General features: G+C 39.1%; 1 protein-coding gene across 1 annotated transcript in view; it reads left to right on the top strand.

Annotated features, from left to right (window-relative positions):
* The window catches only part of COL28A1 (collagen type XXVIII alpha 1 chain), a 176,473-nt gene extending 171,533 nt beyond the window's left edge, over positions 1–4,940 (top strand). The window contains exons 34-36 of the mRNA XM_043588947.1: positions 104–296; positions 2,740–2,912; positions 4,231–4,940. Of these exons, the coding sequence (XP_043444882.1) occupies positions 104–296; positions 2,740–2,912 (366 nt within the window). The 3' untranslated portion in view covers positions 4,231–4,940. The remainder of the gene's footprint in view (positions 1–103; positions 297–2,739; positions 2,913–4,230) is intronic.
* The last annotated feature ends 11,816 nt before the right edge of the window (positions 4,941–16,756 follow it).

Here is a 16,756-nt window from a genome sequence, read left to right as displayed (position 1 = left end):
AGCTTTTATTGAAATAATATTGGAGAGTTGGGGAGAAGAAGCAATGCTGAGGTTTTCCTGAAATATTTCCCCAAACTAGAAACGTGAATTTTTTTGTGTGTAGGTCACTGTCTCTGGAGCCCAGGACAAAGAGAAAGAGCCTAACTGGGCTGATGGCCTGACTACCACTCCTTCACCTGAGGCTGCTACCACCCAGGAGCCATTGCTCAGCCTCCCTGAGGAGGGGGCAGAGGGTCTGGAAACAAGAATTCCAAGTCCCATTTTGAACTTAAAGCCAGAAAAGTTGGCGCACCAAGGTAAGAGATACCTGCCAATCAGCTGCTGCATCTACAATGTCAAGGCACAGAAAGGGTGTGTCTCTGAAATCTCATTCAGAAATAACATGTGTTGACTCAGGGAGGACAAAAGACACTTTTCATTTTATTATAGGTAGAATAAGAAAACAGAATGGTCATAGGACAAATTTGTGCAATAAGAAAATTTTAAAGCTCTTATGTTTAGTTTTTTAGAGATTTAGGAGTTTTTTTAATGTTTACTTATTTTTGAGAGAGAGAGAGCGCGCGCGCACAAGCAGGGGAGGGGCAGAGAGAGGGAGACAGAGATTCCAAAGCAGGCTCCAGGCTCCAAGCTGTCACTGCAGAGCAGGGCTTGAACTCACGAGCTGTGAGATCATGAAACTGAGCCAAAGTCAGACACTTAACCAAGTGAACCACTCAGGTGCCCCATGTTTATTGTTTTTTGTTTGTTTGTCTGCTTGTTTTATTTAAATGCTTTTACAAGGGTACCTGGGCATCTGACTCTTGGTTTCAGGTCAGGTCATGATCTCCCAGTTCGTGGGTTGGAGCCCCATGTCAGGCTCTGTGCTGACAGTGCGGAGCCTGCTTAGGATTTCTCTCTCTCTCTCTTTCTCTCTCTCTCTGCCCCTTCCTGGCTTGCTTACTCTCTCTCTAAAAAAATAAATACACATAAAAAATAAATAAATTTAAATGCCTTTACAGATGATTGTGTTCTCATTTTGCCATGGCCCCTACCACTCCCTATTGTCTTATATGTGGCCTTGACTCATGTAGACATTTGAATTTTTGACTCCTAGATTATAGAAGAGAAAAAAGCTAGAACCTAGATTCCAACTCATCAACATATTTTCTGTGGAGTTAGTATCTATAGAAATTAATCATTATATACATCGTTTCTGAAGAACATCCAAGAGAGACAACATCTTTGCCCAAAAGAACTTTAGATTGGTTTGACAAGTTACACGGTATACATTACTTAGTTATTGTTTTTAACAGTGGAGATAGTGAAAGTCTACTCCTTTCCATTCGGTCTAAGGAGTCTTCATAGGAGAAGGAGATTTGGAAGTTAGTTTTAGAAAATAAAGGAATACAGACATGCTCTATATCTGGGGAAATGATTACGGGAGATGGAGAAAGGACTTGTTTTACAATTGAGAAATGAAGCTTATGGCATATAAACTGTCTCACAGAACACAAGTCTCAGGCAGTAAGTACCTACTTGGTTTTTGTGGTTTTTCTCACCTTGGAATCACTTCCTCAGTAAGGAATACTAATCAAGACACTAAGGAGTACCATGAAATAAAGAGAGATTTAATGAATGGCTTTCCTATTGTACTTCTCCTTTGTCTTTTTTTCCTCTTTACAATGGAAGTGTTTCTGAGACTTATTTGCAAATAGACATTAAAAGGTCATGATTTTATTGTCAAGAACTATTCTTTTTATTTATTTTAAAAACTTTTAAAATATTTATTTATTTTTTGAGAGAGAGAGAGAGAGAGAGAGAGAAGGGGAAGGGCAGAGAGAGAGGGAGACAGAGGATCTGGAAGCAGGCTCTGTGTTGACAGCAGACAGCGCAATGCAGAGCTCAAACTCATGCACTGTAAGATCATGACCTGAGCTGAAGTCGAATGCTTAACCCCCTGAGCCACCCTGGCGCCCCAAGAACTACTCTTCTTAAGAGAAACCTGTGATATAAAGAGAGTCCTTCATTTTATTTATTTTTTTTGTGGTAACTTATTTTATTTTCATTTATTATTTCATTTATTATTTTTATTATTTTATTTATTATTTTCATTTTACATTTCATTTATTTATCTTGAGAGAGAGGGAGAAAGGGTGCCTGTGTGTGCAAGAGCAGGGGAGGGGCAGAAAAAAAGGGAGAGAGAGAATCCCAAGCAGGCTCTGTGCTGACGCTCTATCCCACAATCCATGAGATCACAACCCGAGCCTGAACCAAGAGGCGGGCACTTAACTGACCAAACCACCCAGACACCCCAAGGATTTTCCTTTTCTAGTGGGCACAATTACATGGGATCACAGTGGCGCTTTCTAGAGGGAATGTGTACAGAAGGCTGAGATCCTCTTTATTCCAAATGTTAATCTGATTTTAGGTCAAGTCCAAAGTAAACGAAGAACTCCTGTTTTTCTCTTGCCAACTAATCCCTGCAAGAGTGTTAGCCAATGAAGGCTCACGGGGTTATGTTTTCAGGGAAATATGCATTTTTAATGAGGTTACATGAAGATCAAAGGAGTATCCAATAGTGGAGTTTCAGGTGCTGGAGGAAATATTTTAGGTATCAGGGAACACGTCTTTAACTTGGAACCATATTTTCTTCCTTGATGTGTTTCTGTGCATGGAGAATAAACTTTACAAAGCTTTCTCTTTTCATCTTTTCAGGGGGATAAAAACCTATAATAACATGGTATCCTTTTCTGACTCTAGATCCTAGATGCTTGGAACCCCTAAAGCCGGGAGACTGTGGCGAATATGTAGTTCGATGGTATTATGACAAACAGGTCAACTCCTGTGCCCGCTTTTGGTTCAGTGGCTGTAATGGCTCAGGAAATAGATTCAACAGTGAAAACGAGTGTCAAGAAATCTGCATTCAAGGATGAGTAAGTGAATCAACCTCTAACGAGTGTAGTCTGCACACCTAGAAAGAGCATCTATAATTTCAACACATTCACCCAATACAAATAAAACACCACACCTGAGTACCTACTGAGTACTTAAAATTCACAAGCATAGGTGAGTCCTTACAACCACCCCTAGGATGTAGGTATTAACTACTTTTATAGGCAAAGAAACTGAGGCTCTGAAAAGTTCAGGGACCCCTGGACGGTTACCCAGCTAAAAAGTGGCAGAGCTGGGGATTTGAGTCAGGGATGTGTAACCTCAAGACACAGGCTATCACTACATCACAGCCAGCAATGTAGTTCTGATACGAATTATGTCAGATTAAACACCTGGCCCAACCTCCCAACGTCCCCAGCCCCCACCCAGTACATCTCACTGGTCTCAGTGCCCAACCCCCTTACAGCCCTGTCTATAGCAAAAGGGAAGTGGTAGAAAAGATTTGAGTCTGGGAATCAGAAGGGTTGGGAGTGTGTCGGTGCATAGCATGTGGCGAGATCAGAAAGACATCCTGCTTGGGGGAAACCCAGCAAGATGGTGATTATGGGAGATGAGAGGTACTGGGATAGGAGTGAGGTGCTGAGGGTAGTTAGATTTTTGCCTCCCTAGCCCTGAAAGTGATTGAGAAACCAATCTGAATGAAAATTCAGGGGTGCCTGGGTGGCTCAGTTGGTTAAACATCTGATTTTGGCTCAGGCATGATCTTGTGATTCATGAGTTCGAGCCCCGCATCGGGCTCTGTGCCAACAGCTCAGAACATGGAGTCTGCTTTAGATCCTGTGTCTCCCTCTCTCTCTTCCCCTCCCCCACTTGTGCTCTGTCTCTGTCTCTCAAAAGTGAATAAACGTTAAAAAATTAAAAAAAAAAAGAAAACTACTTAACTCAAATTTATTAACAATTGTCACTTCTCACTCCTCTAACATGTTTGGTAACAAAGGTAAAAAAACAAAACTATATTTAAGACAAAAGTTGTAATTTAAACAAAGAAACTCTTTTCACCCTTCCTTTAAAATATGTAAATGAGTCACTCAGTTTTCAGGGGCAGAATGAGAAAGCACTTGATAGCCAGGGACTCGCTGAAGACCATAACGGCTCCGGAACAGGGTATTTTAAAGGCAAGACTTATTCTGAAAACTGAGCCACTAAACTGAAATACGACCCAACAGAGTAACAGAGAATTGGCTCTGTCACTTTTGTAATAATTTTGCGACATCCAGCCTGGGAAGATCATTAGTTCTGAGCTGTGCTTAGACAGCATTTTTATATATCATCTTACAACACACTTTTTTCTTCTTTCAGGCCTGTGACCCTCATTCAAGTTTGGAGATACAAAAAAGGGCAGTCCAGGAAGACGAAGCTGGAAGAATAGCCATCTTAACAAAAACAATTTTGTGTGGTTTAATTACATTTTTATTATGTAATATTTGAGACCACAAAAGAATACATACGATATACTTGTAAGTTACCAAACACCATAACAAGATGAACATCAGTGAACATATCATACAGACAATGAACCAGACATAATCAATTCTGTTGAAGCTTTCTGTGTTCCCTTCTGCAATCCCAGCTCCTTGTTCCCTGCCAGGGATAACTCATCTTGAATTTTGTGTTTACCACTTCACTTTTCTATCAGGTTTTTATAGGTAATTTTACATGTAAAATCATTTTTTTTTGTAGCTCTGCACAATACATAGTCTTGCTTATTTTAGAGCTTTATAAAAGTGGGGTCATGTTCTAGTCTTCTGCAACTTGCTGTTTTCATTCAATATTATCATTAATCTATATGTTTTACCATATCTAAATGTATTCCTAAGTAACTTATTATTTAGGTTTTTTGAGCTTTGGAACATTTGTTTCATAATATGTAATTCTTTGCAACTTGGTGTGTCAATATATTATAATTCATAGATGTCCATTTACGTTCAAAGTTGCATCATATCTGTGGGCATATATCACAAAATATGTTTAACCATTGCTTTGTCTATGATTAAACTGTTTCCATTTAATTTTTCCCCCTGTTCCATCAGTGCTCCATTGCTACATTGTTCCATTGCTACAAATGCTCTTATGTAGTTTTGGGTGTATGGGTACCAGTGTTTTTCTAGGGTATATACTGGGTATAATGATGGAGTTATTGGGTTCCAGGACATATAAATATTCAAAAATAGTATATTATACCAATTTTTCCCCCAAAGTGTTTTGAACCAATTCATTATAAATTCCCACCAGTTGTGTATAAAAGTTTCCATTGTTTGATAATCTTGTCAACACTTAGTATTGTCAGACTTCTCTGTTTTGCTAAAAGTGGGTGTAAAATGATATCTTGTTTTAATTTGACTTTCTCTGGTGGCATCTAACCTTGTTTGTTTACCATCTGGGCTGAGGCTTCTGTGAAATGTCTGTTGATATTTGGAGAAGATTTTTCTATTGGATGGTTTGTCTTTTCCTTCCTTATTTAATTCCTGGAGTTCCTTATAGATTCTGATATTGAATTCTTTGTTTATTATTTGTGTCCTCATATCTTTCTAAAAGCATTCATTATCATTTCACATAAATTAATATTTTAGAAAAAATTCTTCATTTAAACAAATTCATTTAAAGTCACATCAGACTCTGAGCGCTGGGAAATTTTAAACCCAGCTTTAATCAGGCTCTTAGAATTGCTAACAATCCTTAGAGTCTTCTAGTCCTATGTCTCCTCTGTTGCTTATATCCTTCAGACAAATACTCTAAGTGACTGGGTCGTCACGGAGTGAACATTTCTGGTAGGACAATTATCTCCTTCTGAGGTAGCCCATTCTTTAGATAACATTGACTCTCACGGATGCAACTTGACCTGGATGTCTCCTTTCATTCCAACAGCTCCTGCTCTGACCTTGTGGAGCCTTTCAGATGGTTGTGTTCTTGTTTTAAAAGAGTTGATATGTGCTCCTTCATTCTGGGTGCTTTGGTAGCTTCCCCTATTTCCACGGCTCTTTTGTCATTTTGAGAAGCTGAGCATGTCTTCGAGCTTGGGACAATGTTCTTGGTGAATGGTGTATGAGCGAAGGGTGAACTAGCACATCCTCATTCTAAATATGATGTTGCTGTAAAATATAAAAAAAATCTAAGATGGCTTCCATGTCAATAGAAAACATGGGAAAATTTCCTTCTGTCTTGGAAGCAAAAAGAAATAGGAATTATGCAGCAGGAATTCTAAGTAGTAAGTAGGACTATGGATTGTAAAGATAGCAAAATTAAAGACTTCTTTTCCTATTTCTCAATTTTATTTTTACCATCCTTCAAATTTGCCCTTAAACTCCATACTCATGACTTCTTGACATTATTTTTAAGAATTGATGGAATTTTCCAGTTATTCTCTCCTTAGCATATTAGTTGGTGCCATCTTAAATTTATCATTTCAGAGTTTTCCCTCTCCTACATTTTAAGGAAGGATGCTATGGTTTTGCCAGCATCTGCAACTTGGTTGGGGTTTTTCTCAAAGTGATTCTATTATCAATAAATCACTGCTTGGGCTTGTTTTCAACTGTTTAAAACATTGAAACATTCTCCTCCTTAAAATGCTTTAGGGTTTCTCCATCTTTGAGACACAGAGAGTAAACCTTCCAGTGTAGTATTTGAGGGCCTTCAGGACATTTCTGCTAGTTACATTACTAGTTTACTTCCCTCTGGGTTCTTACACGTGTTCTTCAATTCAGCTATAGGCAAACATTTGCTCCTTTATGAGCGCACCATTTATTTCCCTTTGGAGTATTCCCTTCCTCACTGCCTCCCTGATGGCCTCCCTCTCTCCCTTCTTCACTTACCATTACGGAATGCATTTCGTATCAGTAGATAAAGAGCTACCCTAGGTTTAAGTGCTTCACAGCTGCTTGTTTTATTTAATCAATTCATCTTTGCTGGGCCTTTAAATGTTCCCAATCTTTTGCTATGACGACCAAAATTTCATTGAATATTCTTGTATACCTTTGTCTTTGTGTAAGTATATTCATAAGGCAAAATAGGACATATAGAATCTATCGAATATATTCATAGGGCAAAATTATATGGAAAACTGAAAAGACACAGAGAATGTACTTCTTAAAATCACTTTAAGTTTTTTCTTTTAATTCCAGTATAGTTAACATACAGTGTTATATTAGTTTCAGGTGTGCAGTGTAGTGATTCAACAGAGAATGTACTTTCAATAGACGTGTCAAAGTGCCCTCCTTAAAGACTGTGCCAATTTACATCCCTCCAGCATAGGAGTGTGCCTGTTTTTTCACCTTCTCACCATCATGCAGTGTTATTAATTATTTTATTTTTTCTCATTTTATGGTTAAAAATGGAATCTCACTTTTATTTTTTTCAGTTTTTTTCAAAGGATGTTTTTATTATTTTATTTTATTTATTTATTTTAACTTGTTTTATTTCTTATTTTTAAAAATTTACATCCAAATTTGTTAGCATATAGTGAAACAATGATTTCAGGAGTACATTCCTTGGTGCCCCTTACCCATTTAGCCCATCCCCCCTCCCACACCCCCTCCCGTAACCCTCAGTTTGTTCTCCATATTTATGAGGCTCTTCTGTTTTGTCCCCCTCCCTGTTTTTATATTGTTTTTGTTTCCCTTCCCTTATGTTCATCTGTTTTGTCTCTTAAAGTTCTCATATGAATGAAGTCATATGATTTTTGTCTTTCTCTGACTAATTTCACTTAGCATAATACCCTCCAGTTCCATCCACATAGTTGTAAATGGCAAGATTTCATTCTTTTTGATTGCTGAGTAATACTCCATTGTATATATATACCACATCTTCTTTATCCATTCATCCATCAATGGACATTTGGGCTCTTTCCATACTTTGGCTATTGTTGATAGTGCTGCTATTAACATGGGGGTGCATGTGTCCCTTCAAAACAGCACACCTGTATCCCGTGGATAAATGCCTAATAGTGCAATTGCTGGGCCATACGGTAGTTCTATTTTTAGTTTTTTGAGGAACCTCTATACTGTTTTCCAGAGTGGCTGCACCAGCTTGCATTCCCATCACTTTTGTTTTAATATGTATTTCTCTTTCTTTTGGAGGGAAGTGTTGCTCCAACTACAGCTCTGCATGTCCACAGGAGTATGTATGGAGAACAACAGCAAAGGAAAGCAAAAGTCTACATCATTTTCTATAGTGGAGTTGAGTGCCGGAGCTGAGGTGTCTGGCAAGCATGGCTAGACCATGTAGCATCATTTGGTCCTAGTTAATCCTACACAGGTTCTAACCAAATGCCACCTAGCACATTTTTTAGTGCCTTGGGGAAGTAAGCAGAGAAAGACATTCATTCATTCATTCAACAGTTACTTACTGCCTACATGCACCAGGAAACATCTCTGCATTTATGAAGCTTATTTTCCAGTGGAGGAGAGAGAAGAGTCACATAAATGTCAAATTGAGATTAATCTGTAAAATACTGTGATGTGTTTGGTACCATGAAAGAGGTAAAGAGGTCCATTGTGCTAGAACACATAGTAAATACAGCAAGAGAGAGTAAGCCTCCAATGCTATAGAAGATTGTAATTGTTCATAATTATTCATTCTTTCTCTGTCTTTGCCATGCTCCCTGTGGGTAGGGTGTACTTTCCCACACACTTGACTTTGGGCTTAGCTACTGACTTGCTTTGGCCTATGGAATGTGCCCAGATGTGAGGGATGCCAGGACTGTACTACGTGCTTTGGCCTGTGCCTCTTGCTCTGGACCCTTACCAAGAAAATAGCATGCCTTCACCTTTATTTCTGGAAAAAGAAGATGTAGAGAGCTGAAATGAGCCCAGGCAAGCCCAGTTGGACCAGGCAAAGCTAGCTGAGCCCAGCTGAGCTAGAGATGGCTGCAGTCCTCATGTCATGTAAACAAGAAATAGATGTTTGTGGTCATCTGCTACTTAGATTTTGGATTGTTTGTTACCACTGTAAAAGTTGACAAATACAAATCCCTCCTCCCAGGCTTGCCTTGGGTGTATGGACAGCTGTAGCTGCTGGCCCAGCTGACATGAGTAAGTCTGTAGGAGATGGCTGGGTCTCTTCCCTTGTAGGAAAAGGCTCTGACATGCCTACTGTTGCAGCTTCTTGAAAGAAGAGAGAGAGAGAGAGAGAGAGAGGGAGGGAGGGAGGGAGGGAGGGAGGGAGGGAGAGGGAGAATTTTGCTTCCAACTAAGATGAAGTAACAGGGACCAGATTTACCCTCATTCCTGAAACAACCAAAACCAGACAAAATATAGGAAATGATAGTTTGCAGAACACTGTAAATCAGTCAAGGGAAAGCAATCATTCTGGATAAGCAGGAAAGAAAATGGAGTAAGCCCTGCAATTGCCCCACTTTACTGATTTGAGAGCATTTCCAAGCCACAGTGCAAAGAGGGAGAATGAAAGCAGAAACTGACAGACTCCCTGGAGCTGAGTGAATGAACTGAGAGTCCAGGAAGACCAAGGGGACTAGAATTCTGAGGAGGAAGACAGAATGCTGAAAAAGAGTCAAGTTCACAGAGTGGGAACTTGGGAGATCTGTGGAGGGTTCCTCTTAAGTATTCAGCTAAGAACTGATGCATGAACGCATATGAGGAAACTACCCAAAGCTGGAAACTGAACCGCCTGGAGGACGTGAGGCAGCACGTGCCTGGTACTAACAGTGGGCCAGAAAACAGTGCCCATCACACCAGCCAGACTGGAAAACCTCAAGATTCCCAGAATAGTAGGCAGAGTCCATATTCTGGGCCATAAAATAAGTGCCATTAAATTTAAAAGAACTCAGATAATACAAAGTATGTTCTCTTATCGCAATGAAATTAAATAATAAACCAACAACAAAAGTGTATTTTGAGAAATCTCAGAATATTTCCAAACTCTATAAAACCCGCCTATATCCAAGGGCCAAAAAAGAAACCAAAAAGTAATTACAAAGTATTTCAAATTGAATGAAAATAAATATACAATGTATCAAAATGTGTGGGCTGCTACTAAAGCGGTACTTACGGGGAAATTTATAGCACTAAATGACTACCAGAAAAGAAGAAAAGAATCTCAAATCAATGACTTAAACATCCATCCTAAGAAATTAGTAAGGAAGAGCAAATTAAACCTAAAATAAGTAGAAGAAAGGAAATAGTAAAGACAAGAATGGAAACTAATGAATTAGAGAGCAGAAAATAAGTGAGTATAAAGTTATCAAATTGTTTAATTTAAATAGATGCAGTTCATTGCATGTCAATTATATCTCAATAAAGTTGCTAAATATTTTTAAAATGTCTTGTCTGAAGAGAGAGAGAGAGAGAGTACATGAGTGAAAGTGTCTGGAGTGGAGAGAGCACATGAGTACAGCCTGAGTGAGAGAGAGAACTCTCCAGAGACTAGAAATTCCTATGTGTTTGGCATTTTAATGTACATTGTCCCTGTCTAGAAGTAAATGTAGCTACTTTGGTGATGTGTGATCAAACAAGTTAATATCCTTTATTCTTAAGGAGAGAAACTGGGGGGTTCAGAGGAGGGTATGCAGAGGTTCCTTTTATATTACTTAACCCATAAATGAGCTGGCTTATTTCCTGTGACAACTCCAAGTCCTTCTGAACCCCAGCTTTACTCCTGTTGCCCCCATCTCTGTTAATGGCATTGCCATGTTGCCAATCTTGCCCATTTATTTTCAATTCCTTACCTTCCTTTCATATTTCATAAACCATTGAGTCCTCCCAATCAGACCTCAGAAATTTCTCTCAAATCTACCCCCTTTCTCTACATGCTAGCTTCTATCATCTTTGAGTGCTCTCTTTACTTGTTTTAGTTGTCATGTCAATTAACACTTCATAGAATCATCAGAAGTATTCTAAGATATAAATCAGATTATTTTCAAAGCACTACTTCCCATTACCTTCATGATGAGGTCCATCCTTCTCAGCAGGGTTTTAAATCCCCTTCACAATGCAGCTTCATGCTGCTCCATCAATCCCTCCCTACCTTATGCTCTAAGCATTCTGCTTAATAATCCCATATGTACAAGTAAGGTTTGTTTTTGGTATTTTTGCCTTTGTGTCTTCATACTTTCTGTTTCCTCTATCTCTTCTCTGCATGGCAGACTCCTACAGATTCTGTAAGACTTAGTTTCAATATTATATCTCTGATGAAGCCTTCCTCAGCTCAGAAAAAAATGGTCCCCTTTTGTTTGACCCCCAAATAATATTGCCCTAGTGGCATCTACTAATGGCACAAGTGAAATAACTAACTGTAACCTGGGACCGCCGACTTGGATTTCTACAGTGGTTTGGGCTAGGCTGTCACAGAAATGCTAGCATAACAAAGGGAGTAACAGGAGAAAGAGGGACTAAGTAGGTCAGAGTTTGTAGTACTACCTTTCTTGGAACCACTTAGAGACAAAGACTATTTGTAGAAATATAGCAATAAAAAATAAAGAGTAGCCATTCTCTTAGAATTAGAAGCATGATCTATGTTCTGGGCATTTAGATGCTTGTACTTATTAATCCCACCCACCTGACAAAGAAATAATTTACTTACTGAGAGAGGGACATGTATCGTTCCAATGGAGACTATAAACAGGCATTTAAAAAATATATTTATTTATTTTGAGAGAAAGAGAGAGAGAGGCAGAGAGAAAGGGAGATAGAGAATCCAAGCAGGCTCTGCACAGTCAGCACAGGGCCCAACGTGGGGCTTGAACTCACGAACTGTGAGATCATGACCTGAGCTGAAATCAGGAGTTGGACACTTAACCAACCAAGCCACCCAGGTGTCCCTAAACAGGCATTTTTATTTATTTATTTATTTATTTATTTATTTATTTATTTATTTATTTATTTATTTTGAGAATTCTTTAGTTTTTTTATTTATTTTATTTTTTTTTTCAATATATGAAGTTTATTGTCAAATTGGTTTCCATACAACACCCAGTGCTCATCCCAAAAGGTGCCCTCCTCAATACCCATCACCCACCCTTCCCTCCCTCCCACCCCCCATCGACCCTCAGTTTGTTCTCAGTTTTTAAGAGTCTCTTATGCTTTGGCTCTCTCCCACTCTAACCTCCTTTTTTTTTTTCCTTCCCCTCCCCCATGGGTTTCTAAACAAGCATTTCTAAATGGGGCTCATGCACCAGGGACAAGAAGGAGAGTGGTCACTACCTTCCACTGGCCAGTGTAGCCAAATGCTAATTGAAAGCCCATGTACATTTTTGTTTGTTGGTGTGACTAGTACAATTCATTTTAGTGAGTATCCATCATTATGGGAAAAGCCACATGGAATAAGAAGTAGAAGTCGGGAGACAAGTTAGTTCAACTCTGTTAAAAGATTTTTCAACTGGGGCGCCTGGGTGGCTCAGTCGGTTGGGCGGCCAACTTCGGCTCAGGTCATGATCTCGCAGTCTGTGAGTTCGAGCCCCGCTTCGGGCTCTGTGCTGACAGCTCAGAGCCTGGAGCCTGTTTCGGATTCTGTGTCTCCCTCTCTCTGACCCTCCCCCGTTCATGCTCTGTCTCTCTCTGTCTCAAAAATAAATAAACGTTAAAAAAATTAAAAAAAAATTTTTTCAACTGATTTATCTGGTTTGTTTCATAAAGAAAAACTATGTCAAGACAATGAAGTTTTGAAACTCAACTCTACAGTAAATTTATATTTCCAATAGCAAATGCTCTGGCGAATGATTTGTAAGTAGAGTTTTGGCACAAAGAAGTGGAAAGTTTTTCTGTGATATATTTGTTACCTGCACTTTCCTAGAACTGTTAGTTCCAAATTAATGAATATCTCTCTTAAACCTGTTTTCCAGTACAAATCCTACCCTTCCACTGGTCATTCTGTTTTACATAAAGCTTAAATGAGTTTCCAAAATGAAGGAGTTTTCCATTATTTTATTTTGAGAAAAGCTTCCCAAATTAATTACTACAGGATATTGAATGATATACTTTGGTTTTCTGAACCATAAAATATAAAATAGTCATGAATGCATTAAAAGCCTTGAGTAGGTTTCGAGTATTTTCTATATGCTTTCTTTAGTTTCCACTTCTACAATGGGAAATCTGTGGGTTTTTGGGGGTTTTTTTGGTCAATTCAAACAACATTGTATAGCCTTTAACAGGGAGGGCTTTTTTATTCTCTAGATTCTCATCATTTTAGAAAGAATCTATATCTTCCTAGAAGAGTTCTTTAGTAAATATATATTCTTTTTAAAAAAAAAATCAAAAAAATATTTTTGTACCTATTTAAAACTAGAGAATTTTGTTCCTGGTGATAGGGCGACTTTAGTTAGACCAATCCTCTTTCTGGGAACAATGAAATTGTTGAAAAGAGTAGAAGAAATTTCTTTAAAGCATCAGACTGCTAATGAGATATTGAGCAATAACAAGGCTAAAATCTAAGTGGAAACAGGATATTAGAGATGTTAGTAGAACATTGGAGCTGGTTTTGCCACACAACACTTATTTCATACATTCTGAAAGAAAACATATAGGTGATAGAAACCATCTACAAGATTAAAAATATACCTAATTTCAACAGGCCAAGAAAAACTTAATTTTTTTGTATTTTCTTATTTAATATGTGCCATTTCTTAACCACCTATAATGTAGTTAAATTTGATGAACAAAACAGTGTGGTGATTGTCATGTGGTCATTAAATAATGTACCTCTTCAATTTTTTAATAGAAGTAAAATTATAGGGGCATCTGGGTTACTCAGTTGGTTAAGGACCCAACTTCAGCTCAGGTCATGATCTCACGGTTTGTGAGTCTGAGCCCCATATTAGGCTGTGTGTTGACAGCTCAGAGGCTGGAGCCTACTTCTGATTCTGTGTCTCCCTCTCTCTCTGCCCCTCCCTTGCTCAAGTGCTCTCTCTCTCTGTCCCAAAAATAAACATTAAAAATTAAAAAAAATAAAATTATAAAAGAAGTAATAGTTGTACAAAAGAAAATGAATGCATGGCATCTCTAGGAAGGATTATAAAGTGGAAAGAGTAGAGGCCCAGGACACACTTCCCAAGTAACAGCAATGTTAGAGGGTTGGAAATTAAAGAGAAGCCTGGTGAGGATCCCCAGAGGGAGAGGCTCGAGAGTCACAACTGAGGTGTCTAAGCAGAAAAGCCAAAGAAGGAGAGTTACTGGTGATAAATGCCATTAGGAAGTCTGGTAAGATTTACATCAAGTGTCCACTACATTTAATGACAGGATGGTCATGGAGATCTTGGCAAGAACACCCTTAGAAGAGTGAATGTTTGGGCTGAAGCAAGACTGAGGTACCTAAACAAGAGAATGGGAAGGAAGTAAAAACAGGAAATGTAGTGTAGTCTTTCAAGTAATTAGGTGGGAATTCAGAGGAAAAAGCCTAGATGGTAGTTGAAAGGGGATAGAGGCTATATCAGTTATTGCTCTGTAACAAACAACCCTACAACTGAGTATCTTAAAACAAGGATTTATTACAACTTTTATGTCTTTGGGTAAGTTGAGTGGTTTTTCTGATCTGGGCCTGCCTGGACCCACTCATGCATCTGGGGTTGGTTGAGGGCTAGCTGATCTAGAATGGTCTTAATTATAGTTTAGAAAGTTGGTTTTCTGTTGGCTGGGATGGGGGAGGTACCTGAACCATGTTTCATCATCCAGCATGCTAGCTTACATGGTGATGGGAGGGTTCTAAGTTAGAGCACAAACCTACAAGATCTCTTGGGGCCTAGTCATGAATTGGCATTCCATTCTGCCACATCTCACTATCCAAAGTGAGTCACAAAGTCAGCCAAGATTCAAGATATGGGGAAAGAGATTTAACTCTTAACAGGAGGAGCTGCAAAATCCCATTGCAAAACCCACTGGTAGGGGTAAAGAATTGAAGCCATTTTTTGGCAATCAATCTCTCACATGGGATGAAGGCTTGTTTTTATATTTGTTTGTTTTTAATGGAACACACTTAATTATATTTAAATGATGTTGGGAAAGCTATATAGAGGGAGAAGTCAAATATATGAAGGGAAGAGATAATTCCAAGAAGGAAGTTTCTGAGTTACATGGGGAGCATATGATCTACAGCACAAGTGGAAGGATTAGCCAGAGATACCAGTTCCATTGCAACGTGAAGGAACGAGGAAAAGAGGGGTGCCAACAGAGAAATGTATTGATTTGGTGGTAGAAGGTTGAGTGAATTTTGTCTAATGGATCCTTTCAAATGAGAAGAAGGCAAAATAATTTGTCGGGAGTGAGAGGAGAGGTGGAAAGCCTGCATGTCTATGGATCTAAAAGGGAAACTAGAGAAATAGTAGGTCTGGTTGAGATCAAGACCATGGCTTTGAAGTTTCAGCAATTAGCATGGTGTTGTGATTTTCTCCAACCACATTAAGGTGCCTAGGTGCAGGCTGGTATGAGACAGACTATTAAATTCATCCAGTGTCGAGATTTTGTTAGGCCAATGAACTGGAAATACAATGGAGTAAGGATGTAGTAAGAGAGTAGTAGATGGCTCATGAAATACAAATCAGACTGAGAGAGAAGAAAAAATGGAAGGTAGCTGTATTAGTGTGCTAGGGCTGCCATAACAATACTATTACCTGGGAATCTTAAACGGAGAAATTTATTTTCTCACAGCATTGGAGGCTAGAAGTCCAGGATCAAGGTGTCAGCGGATTTGGTTTCTTCTGAGGCCTCTCTCTTTGGCTTGCACATGGTCACCTCCTCACTGTGTCCTCAGATGGTCTTTCCTCTGTGCAGACACATGTCTGTGTCCCAATCTCCTCTTCTGAGAAGGACACTAGTCATATGGGATATGACACAACCATATCCCATATGGGCTGTGACCTCATTTTACCTCATTCTACCTCTTTGAAAGCCCTATCTCCAAATACAGCCACATTGAGGTGCTGGGGGTAGGACTTCAACATACGAATTTGGGAGAGACAAAATTCACCTGGAAACTGTGGTGACAGTTGGTAAGTGAAGAGATTCAAAGACTGTTGGCTTTGTTGAAGTCAAAGACTTCATGGGAATGGATGAGAAAGAATTGGAAGAACACGGTTTTATGGTTAATGAGTAGCATGCCTGAATTTTATAACTTCAGGTTATGACAAAGTATAAGACAAAGCAAGGAGAGTGAGTAGCTGAAGAAGAAAGAGTGGTCATGAACTCAAGAGGCCAGGATTCTGAAGGGATTTTCCACATTAAAAGAGACGTCACTTAGGTCAACTTGGGATGGAGGGTACTGATAACAGGAGGATGGGTTATTGGGACTTGAAGACTGTGAGAGAATCAGTCCTCAAAGCCCTTTGGTAGATGTGGTAACAGGCTATTCTTCCACAGGGCCTCAGGAGAGATCAGATACTAAGTAAATGGGGAGAGTCTGGTCCCTCCGGACCTTCAGACTGGCTTAAGCATGAGGACTCAGGGGAGACACTCTGAGTGTCTCAAGATTCTTAGATGGGAGACTCTCTGGAGCTTGGAGGTACTCTAGGAATGAGAGGTCTGTGAGATGTTTGTGATGCCCAGGGAAGGGATCGTAGAGCAGGAACATGCTTTGTTCCTTGAGCCGAATTTAGATTATAATACTATTCCTCACTTTATACCTTTCCCGTCAGCACACAGCAATAAAAAGCAACAAGTAAAAACTGAAATATTGGAAAAATAAATGCTACTCTCCATGTTGCTAAAGCACATATTTTTAATCCTATTCTATAGATTTGCCTTTCTGGTGCCTTATTACTGTGGTTACCATGTTTTCCAAACCAAAACCGGAGACCTTTAGGCTGGCAATAGGCAGAAATTCAGATTCATAGTAAAAATAATAGCATATATGAAGTGAATGCATATTATGTGCCAGATTGTTCTCTAAA

The sequence above is a fragment of the Prionailurus bengalensis genome, chromosome A2, assembly GCF_016509475.1.
Source record: "Prionailurus bengalensis isolate Pbe53 chromosome A2, Fcat_Pben_1.1_paternal_pri, whole genome shotgun sequence".
NCBI lineage: Eukaryota > Metazoa > Chordata > Mammalia > Carnivora > Felidae > Prionailurus > Prionailurus bengalensis.
Note: the sequence above shows the minus strand (reverse complement) of the source record. Positions and strands in the feature narration are given on the sequence as shown.